The sequence below is a fragment of the Bactrocera neohumeralis genome, chromosome 2 (assembly GCF_024586455.1).
Source record: "Bactrocera neohumeralis isolate Rockhampton chromosome 2, APGP_CSIRO_Bneo_wtdbg2-racon-allhic-juicebox.fasta_v2, whole genome shotgun sequence".
NCBI lineage: Eukaryota > Metazoa > Arthropoda > Insecta > Diptera > Tephritidae > Bactrocera > Bactrocera neohumeralis.
The window spans coordinates 84,901,407-84,919,924 of NC_065919.1; the positions used below are offsets into that span (position 1 = coordinate 84,901,407).

The 18,518-nt window shown below is 40.2% G+C and overlaps 1 protein-coding gene across 3 annotated transcripts in view; it reads left to right on the plus strand.

The window, feature by feature from the left end:
- LOC126751704 (rho GTPase-activating protein 100F) overlaps positions 1–18,518 on the plus strand; it is a 98,295-nt gene that overhangs the window by 72,185 nt on the left and 7,592 nt on the right. For 2 of the 3 annotated variants that reach the window (XM_050462174.1, XM_050462175.1), the window contains 9 exons: positions 10,621–10,911; positions 10,974–11,096; positions 11,158–11,295; positions 11,353–11,626; positions 11,692–12,734; positions 12,805–13,930; positions 13,991–14,070; positions 14,134–14,464; positions 15,082–15,332. In XM_050462174.1, the coding sequence (XP_050318131.1) occupies positions 10,621–10,911; positions 10,974–11,096; positions 11,158–11,295; positions 11,353–11,626; positions 11,692–12,734; positions 12,805–13,930; positions 13,991–14,070; positions 14,134–14,464; positions 15,082–15,332 (3,657 nt within the window). The remainder of the gene's footprint in view (positions 1–10,620; positions 10,912–10,973; positions 11,097–11,157; positions 11,296–11,352; positions 11,627–11,691; positions 12,735–12,804; positions 13,931–13,990; positions 14,071–14,133; positions 14,465–15,081; positions 15,333–18,518) is intronic. The other variant, XM_050462176.1, reaches the window with a different exon arrangement.

Consider the following 18,518-nt stretch of genomic DNA (forward strand, 5'->3'; position numbering starts at 1 on the left):
GGAGGATAAACCGCGGAGAATGTATCAATCAAATATATCACAGATGGAGCTGAATGCAGCATCCATTTCAAGTTCTCTATTAAGCCGCGCCGCTTCAAACTTTAGGACTTTCTGTTCCGAATCTGATTGGATTTATTAACAATTTAATTTGCATACGTTGCTACACCTTGTAACTTCAGTGGTATCTTAGCATTACTTATTATATCAAAAATGGAGAGTGTCTTTAATTTTGTTTCTGAAATAAAATGGTGAATTTCTGGTTTATCTATCTGTTACCTTATATGTTTTCAGAATAGTAAAATTATTAATAAGCCCTTTAACCCCTATGAAATTTCCTCCATTTCCCCCTCTGAATCCGCCACTGCATAACACCCATATAGTATTCCTTGTTGACAGTTTGCCCGCTCGGAAGAAAGTTGGAGTGTATTGCACCTCGACAATAAAAGAAAACTGTCAGTATAACCTTGATTTTTGACCTTTTCCTTTTTCTTTGACGTGGTTTTTTGGATTCCGCTCAACTTTGCCAAGATATTCGGCCAATTAATAATCGTTTTCCGAGTCGTAAGCATATAGCCAAGACTCATCGCCGATAACAATAAGTTTCATGACATCCTGGTAGTCAGAAAGCATTGTTTCACAGATGTTAACGCAATCGTGTTTTCAGGCCCAAATAATCTTTTAAAAGAATTTTCACTGATCCTTCCAATATTCCAACGATGCCAGTAAGATCTCTGCATGTTAATCGTCGATTCTTAAGCAACAACTCTTTTATTTTATTGACGTGTTGATCATCAGTTGCTGTTTATCGGCGATGAGGTTGCTCGATTTAGCCATGTCCGTCTGTCTGTCTGTCCATCCGTCTGTCTGTATATATACAAACTAGTCCCTCTGTTCGGAAAAAAGTTCTTGTATGGAAAACTTTCGCATTTGACGTGGTATCTTCACGAAATTTGACATGGATTACTGCTTAAGGTAACAATATAATCTCCGAAAAAATTGTTCAGATCGGATTACTATAGCATATAGCTTCCTTATAAACTGAACACATAGTTACAAAAAGAAATGCACCTGTGAAGGGTATATCAGCTAACGTTAACGTTTTTTCTTGTTTTACTTAACATTCAGTCCGAACACACTTTCAAATTCAAAGGACATTTTGAATATAACTGTCATACATTTTTACGTATACATATGTACACCTCGAAGAGCTGGAGAGCTCACCTCTCAACATAATGCATTTGTAGTTTAGCATAATAAAAGCTAATTAACACACATTTTTTAGTTGTAATTGAAGAAAAGAAGGGGTTTTTCTTCATTTGTAAATATATTTAGAAATCCTTACAAAAAATGTATGCAAATGTATTGAGTAGTGAATGGAATATTTGTTGTTAGAGCATTTACTATGCATACAAGTAAAGTTCTTGGTAATTTGCAAGTGAAATGAAAACTTATGTAAAACGAGGATAAGAGAAAATGAATTATTATGAAGCCGTCTACAAATGCATGTAATAAGGCACATTTGTGGACACACACACACTCACATGTGTATTTGCGTATCTATGAGTACTCATGCACAGTTATCCTTACGCAAACGTTATCTTACAACCATTTATGGCAATCCATGGATTTGGTTTAGAAAGTGTAGCGTAAGTAGCGAATTTAATACATTAGGGTGGTCAGTTTTTTTTATAATAACGCAGCTTATATTTAAATATCGGAGGAAAGAGATCTTTCAAAAAGTGAACGCCAAATTTTAAAATTAAAAATACAATTTTTTAAAATATGAATTTAATTTAAAAAAAATTTAAACTAAAACAAGTAAGGAAGGGCTAAGTTCGGGTGTCACCGAACATTTTATACTCTCGCATGGTAAAGTGATTAAAGTGATAATCGAGATTTCATTATCCGTCATTTACATATTTTTCAAATACCGTATTTGTGTAAAGTTTTATTCCGCTATCATCATTGGTTCCTAATGTTTATACTCGTATTATACAAAGAAGGCATCAGATGGAATTCAAAATAGCTTTATATTGGAAGAAGGCGTGGTTGTGAACCGATTTCAGCCATATTTCGTACATGTCATCAGAGTGTTAAGAAAACATTATATACCGAATTTCATTGAAATCAGTCTAGTAGCTCCTGAGATATGCTTCTTGGTCCATAAGTGGGCGGCGCCACGCCCATTTTCAATTTTAAAAAAAGCCTGGGGGCAGCTTCCTTCTGCCACTTCTTCCGTAAAATTTAGTGTTTCTGACGTTTTTTGTTAGTCGGTTAACGCACTTTTAGTGATTTTGAACATAACCTTTGTATGGGAGGTGGGCGTGGTTATTATCCGATTTCTTCCATTTTTGAACTGTATATGGAAATACCTGAAGGAAACGACTCTATAGAGTTTGGTTGACATAGCTATAGTAGTTTCCGAGATATGTACGAAAAACTTAGTAGGGGCGGGGCCACGCCCACTTTTACAAAAAAATTGCGTCCAAATATGCCCTCCCTAATGCGATCTTTGTGCCAAATTTCACTTTAACATCTTTATTTATGGCTTAGTTATGACACTTTATAGCTTTTCGGTTTCCGCCATTTTGTGGGCGTGGCAGTGGGCCGATTTGCCCATTTCGAACTTAACCTCCTAAGGAGCGAATTTAATACATTAGGGTGGTCAGTTTTTTTTAATAATAACGCAGCTTATATTTAAATATCGGAGGAAAGAGATCTCTCAATAAGTGCATGCCAAATTTTAAAATTAAAAATACAATTTTTTTTAAATATGAATTTAATTTAAAAAATTTTAAAGTAAAAAAAAATATGAAAAATATGAATTTTACTTTAGAAGCCATAAAAAGTGAAAATCATGAAATATAAGCCAAAATTTCATGCATTCAAGATATCGGTTCGGCTGACGTTAATTTATGAAGAAAGAAGCTAAGCATTGATTGCGGTTAAAGCTTCATCGAAAAACTCGATAACGATGACAATCTTCGTAGGTCCATTTGTAAAAGATGTTGTGACTCTCTGTTGTTGTTGTTGTAGCATCAGAAAACTTCCATCCGTAATCTCGGTAATCGCAAAAAATAGTGCCACCCTAATGTCAACACTTACTCTCGCACGCATTAAGCAAAGTAGGTTGAGTCCTTTAGGCAGAGTTCGTTGCATTGAAACTCACATACACGCATATACGCACGGCAGCAGCACATATTACGATTGTACAACGCATACACGTGCATTTGCGAGTAATACGCCCATGCGTGGTGCGTCAGGGATGTGAACGTCTGGTGATGGCAATGACATTTTATTGGGTCAATAATATAATGCACTAACTTGTAGTACATTTGCAGACAATTGCACGATGCCATGCACATACATATACATACTTTCACGCACACACACACATTCACACATTTATATTTTGGCGTCGAGTTGTAAGACGTTGCCATTAGTACAACCGGTGAGGTGGTAAGTGCAATGGGGCGGAGTTGCGCTTGTGAATGGCGCGTGCTGCCGGTGTGGCATATTCAATATTTATCTGCAGAGTAAGATTCAATTATGCTTGTTTATGTTTGCATATTACATTCGCCAAATACATACGCATTTATTTAGGCATGCGCACATACAAACACACACATGTTTGCCAGTGTATGCATATTAAGTAGAGTCCGCTTTGGGGCTTTTCAACCTTTTTGCTTCGTTCTTGTCTCCCAGTGGATTGAAAATGTTAAAGAGTGACTCCGGAGAATATTTAAGTGCAAAATCACAATTCCACTTTTACTTTAAATATTTACATTTTTTAAATTTTTGCGAAAATAACCGCTTGTTCACTGAATGGTATAACCGAAACCTAACTGCTTGTAGGAAATTGCATGTCGCTTACTTTCTTCATCTAGATATTTTTGCGTACATGCACATACACATATACTACATTCTAGTATGTGTACTTATTTGTGTTACTATGTGTGTATACATATGTACTAGTGTTTGTGCAAGCCCCAAATCATTCACTTAAATCACGTAATGCACTTATTTGCTCGCAAATCACGGTAAGCCCTTACGTGATTCGTTCTAAGTCGAGCCTTTCAGTGGAAATGTTTACTTATTCTACGAACAGAAATGCACATACCGACTTCCACGCATATGCACATACATACATACAAACCTATGAGCTTGCAGTTGAGTTAATCGCGAAATAGACTCATGCATGCTAGAACTAAGATATTCTACAAGTTGGTTTAAAAAACCTGCGCCGCTATATTCTACTTAGAATTAATGAAAAATTAATTCATTTGATTCAGTTGAAAGAACTCAAGTGAGAGTAATGTTTAGTGGGCTACCTTATGACGAAATTAGAAAAATTGCTGACGTTTTTTCTTTTAACCAGTTATTCAACTCATTTTCGACACACAAATTGAATTTACATATCTCAAACAGGGACCGATTCTCAGCATGGATTTCGTTAAGGAAAATCTACTCTAAATTGCAAATTATGTATCATTGCGTTTTAGGGAACAAGTAAATCTTTCGACTCTCGTACATAAACTTGATCTTCTGGACTTTCAAACAAGAGTTCTTCAATGGGTATCTTCTTATCTTTATAATAAAATAAAATGCATGACATTTGATGTTATTCTTTCAGATTCAGTTAATGTCTTTTTAGGTGTTCCGCAAGGTAGTCGTCTTAGGCCGATTCCGCTCTTTTTATTTATTAACGATATCACTTCTGTCAGAGAATTCTCAAATATCTAATAGATCCATTAGATCCTAACGAAGCTTCTTAAATCCTATACTTCAATTGATGAAAGGTGTTTGTTGCAGACAGATTTAAACAATTTGGTTGCTTGGTGTGATAGAAATGATTAGCCATTAAATCTCAAAAAAAATGTAAGACGATGTGCTATTCTCGTATTTGGGTTTCCCTCTCTTTATGTAACAAAAAAAAAACTATTTAATAGAGCATGTTTTCATTTGTTGATTTGGGAGTTACTATGAATCCTAAGTTTAATTTTGGTCTTCATATTGATACCATAGTCTTGAAAGCAAAAAGTATTCTCTAAATTATTAAACGTTGGTCTTACGAATTTAAAGATCCGTATGTTATTAAAACCTTCTTACAGCTTTAGTTACAATTATATTGGAATATGACTCTGTTGTATGGAACCCTACATAGTTACCAAATCCATTTCAACAAGTTAGAGTCGGTTCCAAAACAATTTTTACTTCTCGCCTTAGGAAAATTTCTGTGGAATTCTAGGTTGAGTCTTTCTGCATACATAAGTCGTTTCAAACTTATAAATCAACCTACACTTACGGATGGAAGAGAAATGCTTATGTTTTTTTCTCCTGTCTGAAGTTAAATGTAATATCCCGATTCGCTTTTCGAGGTAGTTTAGACCCATACTGTTAAAATCTTGTAGATCTAATTTTGAACTATTCCGTTGCATATGTTATGGTTTTAATTCTCGTTCTCGTTCACATTTGATTTATATGATTCACTTTTCGAAATTAAAAAGACTATATCGCTTTTTCTCAAAAAATAAAATCGTAACAATTGAGTTTAACGTATTAGCTATTGAAAGGCCTTAGGAGATACGAAATATGTACATTATTTCGTATCACAGGTGCCGTTGCTACTGCAATCCTTTGTGTCAAATCACAGTTCTATGCCTTCTTTTTTAGTGCTTAGTTATGACACTTTATTGGTTTTCCTTTAATGGTGTTTTGTGAGCTGTCGGAGTACGTCTATCTGCAATATTGACCTTCCTTGAGCCACAAGAAATATATTTATTTTTATGGTATCTCAATTTTTTGCCAACTTATCGCTTGACCTGACGGACGAACAGATAGTTACACGAATTTCACTCGTCTCGTCAACATGATAATTTATATATATTGGGTAGACGAAAAAAGTCTTTTCGTATTTCCAATCAAATTTCCACTTAGTTTTTTATATTCATAATGAACTTTAATGAACCAAATATCTACCATTTTGGTCGACCACTTTTTGCAATTTTTCCGGTAGAGACATTATTGCATCAGTGTACAACTTTTCTGGTTTCTCGGCGAAAAACTGCGACAATTTCTCTTGAAGTCAACTTTACTCTTCTAAGGGAGTTCTGCATTGACCGAAATAATGGTAGTCCGATGGTGCAAGATCAGGGCTACATGGTGGATGCATCAAAACTTCCCAGCCACTCTACGCAGTTTTTGTCGAGTCAATAAAGATATGTGTGGTCTAACGTTGTTCTGATGGAATACAAAGCCCTTTCTGTTGATCAGTTTTGGCCTTTTTTTTCGATTGCTTGATACAATCTCATCATTTGTTGAGAGTAAAATATAGAATCAATGTTCGACCAGGCTGAACCAGCTCATAGTGGATGATTCCTTTTCAACTCCAAATCAAATGGTTCAAAATCGTCTGATGATGAATGCTAAGTTCCTTAGCCATGTCATGACTGCTTATGTGACTGTCCTGGTTAATCTTTTACATAATTTTATCGACTTTTTCAACGATAGGTCGACCAGTATCGTCTCCGTAAAATTCACAGATTTCATTGGTGGCTTGCGTGACATTTATCTCTTTTTTATACAAATACTAGAGGACCTGTCCACGCTTCACTGTGGCTGATACATAGATAATACAACTACTACCATCTATATGATTTCTATTAGTTGGATTATAACTATTAGTCAATGAGATATAGCATTTTTGTGAAGCAACTTGTGTTAGTTTACAAAAAAAAAATGGATCATAAAGCATTTCGAGTGTTAATAAAGCATTGCTTTCTGGGGAAAGTACTGTTGAATATGAGATCAGGGAAATCCACCGTTCGAAAACTATTTGCTAAGCTGGAAACAGGCGGAGTGAGCACCGAGGACAACGTTGTTCTAAAGAGGCGAAGGCTCTGTGAAAAGTGCGTCTAAAGTTCATAATCCAACAAAAACAACGAATAACTGATTCTGAGAAGTGTTTGAGTGCTCTTTATTCGTAATAAAACAGAAATTATCTACGACTTCAAAGTTATGACTGTCAACAGTGACGTGAGAGCCAAGTCGCGAATGCGACGACTGTTTGTTTGATGACAGGAGATATTTCGTCTTGCCCTCGTTCACTGCCAGACCCATTTTCTGTGCTTCCTTGTCCAGCCTGGAGAAACCAGAACTAACGGCGCGGGTGTTGAAGCCGATGATCTCAATATCATCGGCATACGCCAACAGCTGTACACTCTTATAGAAGATGGTACCTTCTCTATTTAGTTCTGCGGCTCGAACTATTTTCTCCAAAATCAGGTTGAAAAAGTCGCACGATAGGGAATCGCCTTGTCTGAAACCTCGTTTGATATCGAACGGCTCGGAGAGGTCCTTCCCGATCCGGACGGAGCTTTTGGTGTTACTCAACGTCAGTTTACACAGCCGTATTAGTTTTGCGGGGATACCAAATTCAGACATCGCGGTATAAAGGCAGCTCCTTTTCGTGCTGTCGAAAGCAGCTTTGAAATCGACGAAGAGGTGGTGTGTGTCGATTCTCCTTTTACGGGTCTTTTCCAAGATTTGGCGCATGATGAATATCTGGTCGGTTGTTGATTTGCCAGGTCTAAAGCCACACTGATAAGGTCCAATCAGTTTGTTGACGGTGGGCTTTAATCTTTCACACAATACGCTCGATAGAACCTTATATGCGATGTTGAGGAGGCTAATCCCACGGTAGTTGGCGCAGATTGTGGGGTCTCCTTTTTTATGGATTGGGCATAGCACACTTAAATTCCAATCGTTGGGCATGCTTTCGTCCGACCATATTTTACAAAGAAGCTGATGCATGCACCTTATCAGTTCTCCGCCGCCGTGTTTGAATAGCTCGGCCGGCAATCCGTCGGCCCCTGCCGCTTTGTTGTTCTTCAGGCGGGCAATTGCTATTCGAACTTCTTCATGGTCGGGTAATGGAACGTCTGCTCCATCGTCATCGATTGGGGAATCGGGTTCTCCTTCTCCTGGTATTGTGCGTTCACTGCCATTCAGCAGGCTGGAGAAGTGTTTCCTCCATAATTTAAGTATGCTATGGGCATCAGTGACTAGATCACCTTTGGGGGTTCTACAGGAATACGCTCCGGTCTTGAAACCTTTCGTAAGCCGCCGCATTTTTTCGTAGAATTTTCGAGCATTACCCCTGTCGGCCAGCTTATCAAGCTCTTCGTACTCACGCATTTCAGCCTCTTTCTTCTTCTGTCTACAAATGCCTCTCGCTTCCCTCTTCAACTCTCGGTATCTATCTCATCCCGCACGTGTAGTGGTCGATCGTAACGTTGCGAGGTAGGCAGCCTGTTTTCTCTCCGCTGCGACACGGCACTCCTCGTCGTACCAGCTGTTCTTTTGCACTTTCCGAAAACCAATAGTTTCGGTTGCAGCTGTACGTAAGGAGTTTGAAATGCCGTCCCACAGTTCCCTTATACCGAGTTGTTGACGAGTGCTCTCAGAGAGCAGGAGTGCAAGCCGAGTAGAAAATCGATCGGCTGTCTGTTGTGATTGCAGCTTCTCGACGTCGAACCTTCCTTGTTTTTGGTGGCGCGCGTTTTTTGCTGCACAGAGGCGGGTGCGAATCTTAGCTGCAACAAGATAGTGGTCCGAGTCGATGTTAGGACCTCGGAGCGCACGCACATCTAAAACACTGGAGACGTGTCTTCCGTCTAACACAACATGATCGATCTGGTTGGTAGTTTTTCGATCCGCAGACAGCCAGGTAGCTTGATGAATCTTCTTATGCTGGAATCTAGTACTACAGATAACCATATTTCGGGCCCCGGCGAAGTCAATCAGCCTCAACCCATTTGGGGATGTTTCGTCGTGGAGGCTGAATTTACCGACTGTAGTGCCAAATATACCTTCTTTGCCCACCCTGGCGTTAAAGTCGCCAAGCACGATTTTGACATCGTGGCGGGGGCAGCTCTCAGAAGCGCGCTCCAAGCGCTCATAGAAGGCATCTTTGGTCACATCGTAAAGTTATCCAGTTGTGTTAAATAAATACAAGAAAGTACCCACCCCCATTGAAGTGATTGCAATAACCTGTTTCTGTGCTCTCTGTATATATGGTAGATACGAAATGTTATGATGATTACTAATTGTGTGTTCGATTCGCCAATCTCCAAGTTTTTCGAAATTGAAGGCGAAAAGGATTTAGTGTTTGAGAGAAGATATTAGCTTCTTTAAAGGCATTTTGAGAGTTGTTTTATTTTAATAATTATTGTAAGGCTTTTTTAACAAGTACATATTATACATATTATATAAATTCTATTTGAGCCCTTACTGAGCACTTCCTTACGCCTTTGCTATTTATTAAGCTCATTTACTGCCTCAACTTGAGTTAAATGGTTGTAATCGAAAGGAAAAAAGCTGTTAATTTTTTTTTGCTTGAAGGATATCACATATAATCGTCGCTCAGGGGCTAACAAAGAATCGTTTTGCATATTTTTTCTTTAGTCCACACTTGACAAAGTAAGCTACTAAAATGAAGAACAAAAGCGTAAGAGGAGTACAACAAAAATTTCGATGCCACAACACTTTCATGTGCAACGCAGCAGTGAAGAAACGAGTGGCAAGAAGTATGAACCCGCCCGAAAAAATCACTTTTTTGTGTTGCACACTTGAACTTTTTGCTGTGCATCTCGTTGCAAAAGTTGGCGAGTGGCGTGTGAGTTGTGTGTCACCATCACGTGGCACACGCAGGTTCGCAACACTAAGCTCGCTCTCCTTTTTTCGTTGCGGTCGCTTGCTGCCACTAATGGCCAAATGAAAGTGTGGTGAGTGTGTGTGTGCAGGACAGACATGCACACTAACTGTACATTGGCACCTTCAGTTTTTGGTTACAAGGCTTTGTTGCTTTGCCTATAACCTGAATTGCGATTGCACTTGCGCTCATTGCTTTTGTTTTTTACCCATTTTAAACTTTTACGGAAGTTGACTCTGTTGCGGCCGAAAGTATGAGTAAACGTAAGAAAAAGCAAAATATAAATAGGCAAAGGCAAATGCAAATTGCAACAAAAAAACAAAAAATGACAAAAGCGAGCAAACGCTGAGGAAGCGCATTAAATGTGACGGTTGATGCATGAAATTTAGTGACACGAACCGAAATGCAGCAGTCGGCCTTTGCTTGCATGTGGCACGGGCAGCTGGGCGGCCGAATGGGGTCGACCTGTTGTTGGAGCTGTCAACGAAGCAAGATGTTGGTGAGGGCGCACGCCAGCTCAATGTGAATGTTGCATACTGAAATGAGAATGATGAAATAATTATCGGCCAACCGGGACTTGGCTGGTGGAAGGTTGTGCTTGTAGTGAAGCGGTATTGGGATGGTCCTGTTTAATTTTTAATTTGCAGATTGAATGGGCGGCTAACGAAAGTATTTTTTTTTTTTGCTTGACGACTAGTTTTTTTTGCTTTTATATAATGACGGCCCGTCTTAAAATCTTTCATTTCAACTGTGATTGTGTCAAAGTTTAGACAATTTAGTTAAAGGACATATTCCTTAAGGTAATGTCAGAATTGGTTTGAGAAAGGTTGCCAGATTTTTTAAATAAAAAAATAAATCCTACTAATTTGCAATTTAAGCTCACTTGTCATTTTTGTTCTCATTCGCAGGAAAATGGAAGATCAGTTCCTGATGTTACCGCCAGCCCTGGTCGTGCGCCTCCTGGTCCCTTGCCGGCGAACCAAATGCAATCGTTGGCCAATCAGCAGCAGCAACAACAATCGCAACATCATCAGCAACAACAACAACATCAGCAGCAGCAACAACAGCGACCTGGTGGTAAGGAACCAGTCTTGCTGCAAGGTGACTTTCGCAAGGTGTCGGGTATCAGTTCGGAGATCTTTCGGCAGATAGAAGCAGTCGAAAATGATCATGATCCGAATACGGCAGCCGCGCTGGAGGTGAGTATTTGCGGCATTTGGAGCTTTAGGATACTATTTGATGGTAATTTTTTGTATGGCAGGCGGTGGAGAGAAGAGGTGAAATGATCGTGCGCATTCTGGAGCCGCGTTGCATCGGTGGAAAACAAGCCGTGGAGGCAGCTCACAAATTGCTGTCCAAAGGAGACGCCCGACATACAGTACAGGTAGATGCTTGATAGTTTAGAGTTTAAAGGATTCTACTTAGCATATTCTAATTACTTCCAGCTTGTTGAGATAGTGAAGCGTCCGGGCCAGACATTGGGTTTATACATACGTGAGGGCAATGGAGCTGACCGCACCGATGGAGTTTTCATCTCTCGAATAGCATTGGAATCTGCAGTTTACAACAGCGGTTGTTTGAGGGTTTGTTAATTTCGCATATCAAACAATAAACTTTAATTATTAAACTCTCGTCTGTAGGTGGGTGATGAAATTTTGGCCGTTAATTTGGTTGATGTAACTCACATGTCCTTGGATGATGTCGTAATTATAATGTCAATTCCGCGGAGACTGGTCTTGGCAATACGCCAAAGACGTGACAGTCGCACTACCGGCTCGCCAGGACCACCAACGTTATCACGGCCCGAACAAAAGCCACCGCCAGTTGTCGTAATCAAACGTGATCTCAGAGATGAAGACTTAGATGAGACAGATCGCATGCCAAGATCCCGATCATCACGCGAAAGACGTACAGGTATTTTGATATCATCCCTAGTAATATTTTATTAACATATGTTTCTCTGTTTTCTTGTGTTGCAGGAGATGGACGTGAAATGACCGAGTCTCGCTCTCGTCTCGGCTTGGGTCTCAACAACTATAGCCCGCAATCCGAGCAATTGGACATGTATTACAATACACGCACCGGTGTGAGTGCGATGAATGAGCCACCCAGTTGGGGTTACAAACCACCGCCACCACCTTCGGTGATAACGGAACAGCCTAAAGGTCATGCTTTTGCTCCTTCGCATGCGTACTATCAAAATGCTGGCACCCTGGAGAGTTTAGCTGAGAAAGTGCACGCATTCTATCCCAGTGGCCCTTCCCGTCGTATGTCTACTGGTACTGGTGTTGGTTTAGCGCAACAGCATGCACGCTTTCCGCGATCTGGATCAGATCAACATTTACCACGTGTGGAATATGCAGATTATTCAAATTCTTTAGGTCGTCATTCTTTATTACGGTCCAGCTTGAAACCAGGTACGGGAGCTGCACCCATCGCGGTAGGTGGCACTCTGGGCCGTTATGGCCGTTACGAACCACCGCGTCAATCCTCCAAGTATGCACCGCCAAATATAGGAGCTCAGTCGCTAACACGGCGTTCGCGGCCAAATCTTGATTATTCCAGCGACACAGAGGCAACTATAGGACCACGGCCAAGCTATTATTACTACAACCGACCTGCTGTGGGTAGCATGCCACGCGGCGCCGGTGGAGCAGGTGTCGGTGGAGCCGGCATGCTTGGGGGTGGGCCAGATATGGCTAAATTTAATTCACTGCCACGCGAACGTCCGGGTGTGCGTCTACAAGGTATACGCTCACGCATCGGCGATCGTATAATGGATGAAAGTGACGGTAACATATCGGCACCGGAATTCAATGCACGTCGAGATCGCGATCTGAGATCGCGTATAACGGCGAGTCCTTCAATTTTCACTTCGGACGAGTACCGAGCGTGGTTGAGGCGCGCACCCAGCAGTTCAGCTATAGCGGAGCAAATGCGCATGACGAGGGATCTGCTTAGTCAGCCACGATCACATCGGTTTTCGTGCAGCGCTGAAAATATACACGATGCGTTGAAAAATGTAAGTTCTAATGGCTTAGTTTATAAAGCTTCTCATATTGAAAGCATTTTTTATTTCTAAATTTCAACAGACCGAAAGCATTTACTCCAGTCGAACGGGCATACTCGGAACTGGTACACTAGATCGTCACTTAGGCATGCCGCGTCCAATTTCAGCATTACCAGTCCGCTCGATGTCATCACAACACATTGGAGGACCATCATCGATACGTTCGCCAAGCATACGTCGTATGCGGCAACTACTCGAGCTGTCCGCTGGTCCGGCTAGTCCAAGTGGCAGTATTATGAGTACCGGCGGTCATCAAAGTCCGGCGCCGACGCCCAGCGCCACACTACCCAGAACGCACAGACAAATTGATATTAATCCAGCGGAGTTTGCCAAGTACAAACTCGACAAACCGATAGTCGATATTGGCGGTATATCGGGCATGTTGTGGATTCATTTGCTTGCGGGCCGTGGCTTACGTTCGGCACCCGAACTAAGCGCACAGCACGTTGGTGGGCCACATCATGCTGCCCAAACACAGACACGTGATCTATATTGTGTAATTGAATGTGATCGTGTGCATAAGGCACGCACAGTAGTGCGATCCGGTGATCTACAATTCGACTGGGACGAGTCTTTCGAGTTGGACTTGGTGGGCAATAAGCAACTGGATGTATTAGTTTACTCTTGGGATCCGCAACATCGGCACAAGTTGTGCTATCGTGGTGCCATTTCCTTGTCCATACTGCGACAATCACCGCTACACCAGTTAGCGTTAAAGGTGGAACCACGTGGCACTATTTACATACGTATGCGGCATACAGATCCCATAACGTTATATCGACGACGCGGCCTACCTAGCTTAAGAGCCGGCTATCCCATATTATTCGGCGCCGATTTGGAAACGGTGGTGAATCGTGAGTCTAAAGGCGCTCCCGGTAGTGCTCCTGTGCCAATTGTGTTACGACGTTGCGTCGAGGAAGTGGAGCGGCGTGGCTTGGATATTATTGGTCTGTACCGCTTGTGTGGCTCAGCAACGAAAAAGCGTCTGCTGCGAGAAGCCTTCGAGCGTAATAGTCGAGCCGTGGAATTGAGCCCTGAACATGTTCCTGATATTAATGTTATAACTGGGGTGCTGAAGGACTACCTAAGAGAGTTGCCGGAGCCACTGTTTACGCGTTGTCTTTTCCAGATGACTGTCGATGCTTTGGGTATGTTTATTCATATACAATATGGTATGGTTTGGTATTAATGAAATATTTGGCTTACAGCTGTTTGCCTGCCCGACGACCCCGAGGGCAATGCGAAACTAATGCTCAGCATACTTGATTGCTTGCCTCGTGCAAATAGGGTAAGCGAGACATTATCTTATCATACGCTACTGTACAGTAATACAAATTAATTTTATACGCAGGCAACTTTAGTATTCCTGCTCGATCACTTGTCGCTCGTCGTCTCCAATTCGGAACGCAATAAGATGTCAGCTCAAGCTTTGGCCACCGTTATGGGACCACCATTGATGCTACACGCCGCTAACGCTCAACCCGGTTCGGATATCGACCACGCCCAACCAATTGCCGTGCTGAAATATCTGCTGCAGATTTGGCCGCAGCCGCAGGCACAGCACCACCAAGCGCCCGGCGGCGGTCTCGTTAGCGCGACCGGCATGATGGGCAGCATGGTTGGTGCGGGCGGTGCTCTGGCGGGCGCGGGCAGCATGAGCAACATGGCTGGCGGTGTTTCAGGTAACGTAATTATATTATGTCAATGAGGTTACCACTCCTATCATGCTGTTTAGTTTTGACTCATCAGCGCTTTACTCTGTTAGCAAGTAAATAGCGGCACCAATTTCAATGCGAGCTCACTTTCGTAACTCCATTACAGTTGGCCTCCCAGCCAGCGGTACGTTTTCTCATAATTAAAATGCAGCAATTTCTCAATTTCAAACTCTAACCTCACTTAATTGCGCAAGCAACAGCAAATGCCATCTCATTTATTTATTTCGAAAACTTAATGTTCGTTGTTAGTTTGGGAGTCATTACCGTTAATTTACATACATATTTCTCTGCTTTGCTCATCATCAATATATTTTTCTGTAGCGTTCACTTGCTGATTTACACGCCTTAATAGCGAGCAATTTTCTTCATTCTGAATTCTTATTTCCTAAAAATGCTGTGAGTAAACCTCACACTGTGGTTCTTTTATGAAATAATTCAAAGAAAAAAATAAAATAAAAATAAATAGCAAAAATGTGAATAGTTTGTAACGGAATATTCGTACATGAGTAGTGACGAATGTCCATTAATAAGTTAACCGTTAAGTTCAAATTAATATTGATTAATACAGAGTCCTATGTAGACAGGTCGGCGCGGCGAGTCAACAGGGCAGCGTGGAAGCAAAGTCAGTGCGTTGCAAGCGGACAGACAACTTCTACTGCAGCAGCAGGCGCAGCTCATGGCGGCGGGCAATCTTCTACGCTCGTCCACTTCGGTAACCAACATACTCTCACAAGGCCATCATCCGCTCTCAGCCACAGTCAACAGTCATCTGTATCAATCAGTAGTGGGTCAGTTAGCTCAATCGCCTCGAGCCTTGCAACAAGCGGTGCAACAGGTAAAAATGCCACAACAACAACAACAACAGACAACAGCAAAGTACAGACAACAATTACAGCAAAACAACAACTATAGCAAAAACAACATCAACAAACAAACAAACAGACAATAACAAATAACAACCTATACTCGTACAATAACAACAAGCTTACTTGAAAACCCATTTAACAAGTAACCCAACTTTTTGGACCACGATTTTGTTTTCTAAAAAACAAATTTTCTCTCAGAGTGTTTTAAAGATGCCTCGTATTTTAGTTTTTGATCTACAAAATTTTTTTATGAGCTTTCTGATTTTCTCTTACGGAATATTAAGATCTAGGTTAGAACCTTTCAAACCACTTTTTTCAATTCGGTTTTTTATTTAACAGACATTTTTTATGTATAAAAATTCAACGAGAGGTAAATGATTGCTTCATCTCTCTGTATTCCAGTACCATTTTAAAGCATATTCTAGAAAGTTTCAAAAAAATTCAACTTTTTATATCAAAACAATCTTTGGTACTCTGTAATTACAACCTAAGCGAACTGTAACATTGCAACTTGGCAGCTGACCCCGACCAAAAAAGAATGATATTTATGTTTCCTGTGGTTGTTCTAACGTTGGTCATTATTCTTGCTTTTTCAATGATCTCGTTATTTGTCCCGAAAATTCTTTGGATAATTTTTAAAATAATTATAATTGGGGGGAACTCTGAGATTTTAGCAAGAAAATTCCAAAAGTTCCCATAAAGTACACATAAGACTCTGAAACTGCATCCGTTCTTAATAAAAGTTTTTCATTTGATTTTTCAATAAAAACCAAACCTTAGAACCTTTATAAAAGTTTGTGTTATTAAAGAATTGGTTTAAATGTTTTGTTAATGATTTCACGTGATAAATGTTTTGGCTGACCTCGAGTCACTCTATAGTGTACTTTCAGTGATTTGAGCTTAAACTGCTCCTGTGGAACCTCGATTTAGGGAAACTGAAAATTCGATGCTCAACGAAGCTTGCGATAAAGTAGCTTAACTCACAAAAGGTCGAATATAATTTGTATTGAAAATATTTTCTAAATCCTTTGTATTTCGATGTAATTTGGAGAGGATAAGTAGATATACTAATCTCTTATGCCTCAGTTGGAGAGCTTTTGATAATAAAAAAAAAATTTATAGGATGATTTTAAGTTTTACGGAAAAAATTAAATTGGGTTGTTACCTTATCGAAATGTTGTAACTATCGAAGTTGAGAAAGTGTGCATTCCACTTGTTTGTTTGAGTTTCAACTCACAAGTATTTTAAGACATCTCAAAGCAGTTGTATACCAAGAGTTGCCATATTTAAAAAAAACTTAAAATAACTGAATCTGAAGTTGGGGTAAAGAAGTTCATAGATAGATTTTTGAAAATAGTTAACTTGATTGGTTCATATTTTTTTATAACAGGTTTTTCAGTAGCGACTTTACAAAAGTAGACCGATCGGGACAGCAAACGACGTCATATTTTTTCCCTCTCCCTTGACTTTTCTCTTCAGTAAGGCTTGCCATTTCAACAAAGAAAGATATACAATCCAACAACGAGTCGAAATTATTAAAATTTACTACCGAAATTCGGTAGAGCGCTTCGCCCAATTTATGCTCGTCATAATCGTCCTGTTAGATCAATAACTGAGCGTCTAGTGGAAAAAGTTGAATCTACGGGTACTGTACAAAATATTTCCATGCCAGTGAGGCAAAGAAGTGCCCGCAGTGAAGACCCAATTCAGTATCTCCTCACCCAAGCGTTAGGCATCTCTGTGACGAATTTTGGGAAAAGTTCTTGGCCTACATCTTTACACCATGAAATTGACGCAAGAACTGAAGCCGCTTGACCACGAAAATCTTCATATGTTCATGAACTGGGCGGAACAACAACTTGAAAATGAGCCGGATTTTCATCACAAAATAATCTTCTGCGATGAGGCTCATTTCTGGCTGAATGGCTTCGTCAATAAGCAAAATATGCTTTATTGATCAGGCAGAAATCCATACTTACTCCATGAGTCACCATTGCATCCCGAAAAAATTACGTTTTGGGGCAGTTTAAGGGCCGCTAGCGTCATTGGGCCGTACTTCTTTCGTGATTATCAAGATCGGCACGTTACTGTGAATGGTAATCGCTGCTGCTAAATGATAACCGAATATTTTTGGCCTGATTTGGATGATATGGACTTGGACAATATGTGGTTCTAACAAGATGAGGCCACAAGCCACACAGCGAAAGTCACAATCGATTTATTGAAAAGCAAGTTTGATGAACGTGTTATCTCACGAAATGGCCTAGTCCATTGGCTGCCTTGCTCGTGCGATTTGACGCAGTTAGACTATGCTAACAAGCTAGCGACAGTTGATGAACTTCGTACGAATATCGAAACTGAAATTGCAGCAGTTTCGCCCGATTTATACTTGGAAGCCGTCGAAAATTGTGTTCAGCGTCTGGACTTTCATTCATTCATATCCCAAACCGTTTTCTTATTGAAAAACCTGTTATTTGGATACCTTTTTATTATACCCAGAATACGCGAACTAGTCCCCTAGTTTTTGAGTTATCATTCTAAAAAATTACACAGGTTATTTTTTTACCAAGAGGCTGCTATTTCGATGGAACCGCTGATATCGGACCACTATAGCACATAGCTGTCATATAAACTAGACGATCGGTATCAAGTACTTGTATGGAAAGCTTTGTCATTTGACAAGATATCTTTACGAAACTTGGCATGGTTTATTGTCTAAGACAGTAATGCAATTTTCGAAGAAATTGTTCCGATCGGACTACTATAGCATATAGCTGCCATACAAACTGACCGATCAAAGGGTTTATAGCTTCGTGTTTTCTTGATTATGTATTTGGCATTTTGTGTTTGATATATGTTTTGAAAAGAATTGTATTAATTGATAAAAATTGTTAGTAGTGTCTTTAAAGGTTGAATATAATTTTTTTAAAAAATCGTGAGCTAATTTCTAGCGCTAGGGAGATGAAAAATTTATCAATTTTCCGCCATTTTTTTAGATTATGCTCTAACGTCTTACACCAATATAAAAAAATACTTACATATGTACTAACATGCCTCGAAAAAACGTACCCAACACACATACACATACACAAAAACACACTCTACTATCTACTAATCCTGTTGACCGTTTGTGAATTTGAACGTTACTAATCTTT